Source organism: Sus scrofa, chromosome 12 (assembly GCF_000003025.6).
Source record: "Sus scrofa isolate TJ Tabasco breed Duroc chromosome 12, Sscrofa11.1, whole genome shotgun sequence".
NCBI classification, from domain to species: Eukaryota; Metazoa; Chordata; class Mammalia; order Artiodactyla; family Suidae; genus Sus; species Sus scrofa.
Window position 1 is genome coordinate 1,200,134 of NC_010454.4, and position 4,017 is coordinate 1,204,150.

General features: G+C 65.1%; 1 protein-coding gene across 2 annotated transcripts; it reads right to left on the reverse strand.

Moving 5' to 3' along the window:
• Nucleotides 325–3,684, reverse strand: MRPL12 (mitochondrial ribosomal protein L12). 2 transcript variants are annotated; one of them, XM_021066454.1, is made up of 5 exons: nt 3,443–3,684; nt 2,643–2,829; nt 2,430–2,513; nt 811–945; nt 325–724 (listed from the first exon to the last, which is right to left on the reverse strand). In XM_021066454.1, exons 1-5 carry the CDS (start codon nt 3,514–3,516, stop codon nt 608–610), a joined length of 597 nt encoding a protein of 198 aa, XP_020922113.1. In that variant the 5' UTR covers nt 3,517–3,684; the 3' UTR covers nt 325–607. The 2 variants fall into 2 exon arrangements, with proteins under 2 accessions (XP_020922113.1, XP_020922114.1); XM_021066455.1 differs by having other exon boundaries at nt 2,643–2,858; nt 3,443–3,609.

Genomic DNA, 4,017 nt, shown 5'->3' on the forward strand with positions numbered 1-4,017 from the left:
TCCCTCCCCTGGGCTCTGCTTTGAGACGCAGCTGCCTGAGCCCCGACCAAGGGACCCACAGGAGCCGCTCCAACATGCAGGGCAGCAAAGCGGGTCCTCCCGCCCGCCCGCAGCCTCACAGGCCTGCTGCTCCCGCCTGCCCGGGCCAGGGGCTCAGCTGTTAGAACTGCTGACATTTGAGGTCAGGGACGCACGACCACCCACCCAACTCCACCCAGCTCCCGGTGATCTGGCACCAGCCACCAGCAGCTGCCGCCCCAAGCAGAGGGCGATGCTGAGGCCCGGCTCCTGCACGCAGGGCCGGCGGACACACGACGCCACACGTTCAGCGCCTCAACAACGCTTTTTTCTCACAGACCACCAGGGGGCGCGTGACCTGGAAGGTTCCAGAGCCCTGCCACCGGCGGGCCCAGGCGCGGCCGCCCCCCTCCCCATCTCAGGAGGTCCTTCCGTCTGTCCCAGGACGGAGCTGGCCACGCGCTGCAGGTGCCAGTTCTGCTCCAAGGCCTCTCCGTCCACTGAGCCTGGGCACTGGGCGGGGAGCAGGTGGCGCCCCACACGGGGAGGGAGGGGGGGCCGGACCCCTGTGCACGGTCCTCCGGGAAGCCTACTCCAGAACCACGGTGCCGCCCACCGCCTCCAGGGCCGCCTTGATCTTCTCAGCCTCAGCTTTGGGCACGTTGGCTTTGATTTCCTGGGGCAGGGATTCCACCAGCTTCTTCGCCTGCCAGAGAGGAAAGTCAGACCCGGGCCGGGCCGGGCCGCGAGGGTCCGCGCAGAGGGAGAGGGCTGCGCGCGCGCGGGGCTCACCTGCACCAGGTTGATGCCCTGGATGTGGCTTTTAATCTCCTTGATCAGCTTCACCTTGTCCACGGGCTTCGCCTCCGTCAGGCGGACGGTGAAATGCGTCTGCTCCTTCCGTTTGGGGAGGTCTTCTTCCGCGGCCTGGGGGAGGGGAGCGGCGGGAGGTGAGGACGGACCAGGGCGGGGCGGCTGCTCTGTCCCCGGAAGGCCGGCCAGCAACGCCTGGACTCCGGCAGAGGCCCCTGGGGGGCTCCCCACCCCCTGCATCCCTCCAGGGGCTGCTGGAAGGCTGCCTCGGCCCGCAGCCCCGGCCCCGCCTCCAGTGGCCACCTCCAGAGCAGCCGTAACTTAGGGAAGAACAGCACCCGAGGTGTTTACGGAGAAAACGACGCCAGGGACCAGCAGCACCAGAGATGCTGGGCTGCCAACCCGAATGCGACCAGCTCCAGCTGCACTGAGTGACCAACAGTGGAGACGACGGGGCGGGACGCGCTCCTGCCGCCCTGCGTGGGGACTGCAGCACCCCCACAGCAGGACCATGTGCCCCCAGCCCGGACTGCTCCTTGTTGACACACGCCCTTTCTTCTTAGAAGCTGTGCGGTTGTTCTCCCTCCCCGCCCCGCGCACCCAGCCTGCAAAGCCGGCTTCCAGCGCACAGCGGGGAGCAGAGGCTGGGGGCCATCAGACGCAGCTGGGACGGTGGCGGCGGCTGGGGGACAGGGCTTGAGGGCACCCCCAACTCCGTGAGGCTCAGGAAGCCCAAGAGCCAGGTGCGGCGTGCAGACCTGGGCATGACCTTGGGGACAGCTGTTTTCAACCCAAGTGACACAGACAGGAAAGCCCCCTGATTGCGTTTGCTGGGCAAACAGCTCATGGCAACGCAGGGTGCCCGTGGTCTCGGCGATGGCCGCCGCCGCCCGCCCGCGAAGGAGCCTGCCTTCGGCCTCAACCAGCAAGTGGCCTGTGGCTGCTGAGGCCGAGCCCAGGAGAACGTGTGAATCACGGCGCTTCTACGTGAACAAGTTTTTTGGAACAAAGGAAGCGAAAGTGGGAGTCCCCGTTGCAGTTCCGCAGGTTACGAACCCACATCCGATCCCTGGCCCCGCTCAGTGGGCTGAGGCTCTGGCGCTGCCGGGAGCTGCGCTGTAGGTCGCAGGCGCGGCTCGGATCTGGCGTGGCTGTGGCGAAGGGGTGTGGCTACAGCTCAGATTCGACCCCTGGCCTGGGAACTTCATGTACTGTGTGACCCTAAAAAAAAATTAAAAAAGAAAATCCTCAAACGCAAGATAGGTTTCTCCGTTCAGGACTCGCGGTTTCCACAACCGAGCCTTGAGCCGAGGATGCGGGGCAGCGTCCCCTCCTCCCCACTCTCTCTGGGATCGTGCCCTTGCAACCATCCCTCCTTTTCTCTTCTCCGCTGCCGGGGCTGCTGCTCCTCCGTGCGCTCTCAGGGGCCGGTGGGCAAGCCCGACATCCTCGGCGGGGAGGCCCCACATCGTGTGGGGCCGATGCAGGACCCAGATGAAGGGCGGGTGAGGAGAGAACCTGGCCACCCAAGGCGAGACCGGGTGGGAGCCAGGCACTAGAGCCACAGCCTATGCACGGCAAGCCCGGCCTGCACTCACCTCTGGGGCGGCGGCGGCAGGGGGAGCGCCAGGGGCCACGGCACCCATGGGCATGAACCCAACGTCCTGGATCTTCAGCGTTTTCTGCAGGACAGAGAAAAGCACTCTCAGAAGCAGGCGCCACACTGGATGTGCCTGGTCGCAGCAGGCACAGTCTCGAGGAGCCCCCCACCCCCCGCAAAGGGGCCACGAGGTGGGGCGCCTGGCCAGTACCTTCAGGAGCTCGTTGAGGTCTGAGATCTCCAGGAGCGTAAGGCTGGCAATGTCCTGAACCAGCTGCTGGATTTTGGGGGGATACTCCTTGGGGGCGTTATCCAGGGGGGCCCCAGCAAGAGCCTCCCCCTTTCGATGGCTGCTGCATCTCATCAACCGCACACCGCACAGTCTCGGTCCCTGGTGCCTGAATCCCGTTCAAACAGAGCCATCAGCCTGCACAAGCCAGGCACGCAGGTGCCTCAGGCTCAGATCTAGTTTCCCCGTCCGAACCCAGGGATCTCACACTGCAGGACCCACACAGCTAACAAAAGGGACTTCCAATTACTTTGGACTTTTTCAAAGACCTTAAAAACGCACGTAACTGTTTGCAAAACCGCTCTCTACAACGTTACTTTCGCTTTGGATAAGCTGCACCAATTTGTGGAGACTAGACAAACACTTGAAGGCGCTTTGCCACACAACGCCTTTCAGGACGTGGGGTTCTTGGCGGCCGAACGCCAGCCAGATCCACTCACGGGAGTCCCGCCACGTCACTGCGCTGCCGGGGAAACTGAGGCCCAGAGAGGAGCAGAAACCCGTCCAAGGTCATCCAGGGCCACGCCGGCACGCTCAGCGGCCCACGTGGTTAGGCGGCTGGCAGGAAGGACCCTTGCGCCCTCTACTCCTGCAGGGACCAGCCGCTCGAGGAGGGGGGCAGCCAGCCAGCCGCCCAAGACGCCGCCCCCACCTGCACCTGCAGTGTCCGGCCGAGAGCACCCACACTGCCCGTCCGCCCGGGCCTCGGCAGCCCGCGGTACCTGGCGACGCGGAGCGCAGCGGCCCGAAGCCCGAAACACGGCCCCCACAGGGAGCTTGCAGCCGCCGGCAGCATCGCTCCGCAGGCGGGAAGGTCACACGCGGGTCCCAACAGGAGGGACTCCCTAGCGGCCTCAGCCACCAGGCATTCAAGCTAGAAAGGACGCTCTAGCCGGCTGGACAGCCGAGCTGGGGGTAAGACGCTCTAGCCGGCTGGGTCGTCGGAAACACAAACTCTATCCTTCCGGACCACCGAGCATACGCGCTGCGGGAGGACTCTCTAGCCCCCGGAGCCAAAGGGCACATGCGCTGAGGGGAGACGCTCTAGCCGACCAGACGGCCGAGCATTAGCGCTGAGAGGACACTCTAGCTGGCTGGAGTATACGAGCGGAAGGCCGACCTTTTAACCAGCCGGACGGCTGAGCATACGCTTTGGGGGCGCTCTAGTCGGCGGGACCGTTGAGCCGAAGCGCTGGGGGGGATTCTCTAGCCCCCAAAACCAACAAGCATAAAAGCTGAGAGGACACTCTAGCCCCGAGAAGGAAAGAGCATACGAGCTGAGGGTCGACGCTCTAGC

Bases quoted from the DNA above. Each gene is read 5' to 3' on its own strand.
- MRPL12 (XM_021066454.1), bottom strand. From the start codon at position 3,516: ATGCTGCCGGCGGCTGCAAGCTCCCTGTGGGGGCCGTGTTTCGGGCTT. The intron at 2,514-2,642 runs GTACTGGCCAGG...TCTGTCCTGCAG, and splicing joins ACCTCAACGAGCTCCTGAAG to AAAACGCTGAAGATCCAGGA. The intron at 946-2,429 runs GTGAGTGCAGGC...CCCCTCCCCCAG, and splicing joins CTGCCGCCGCCGCCCCAGAG to GCCGCGGAAGAAGACCTCCC.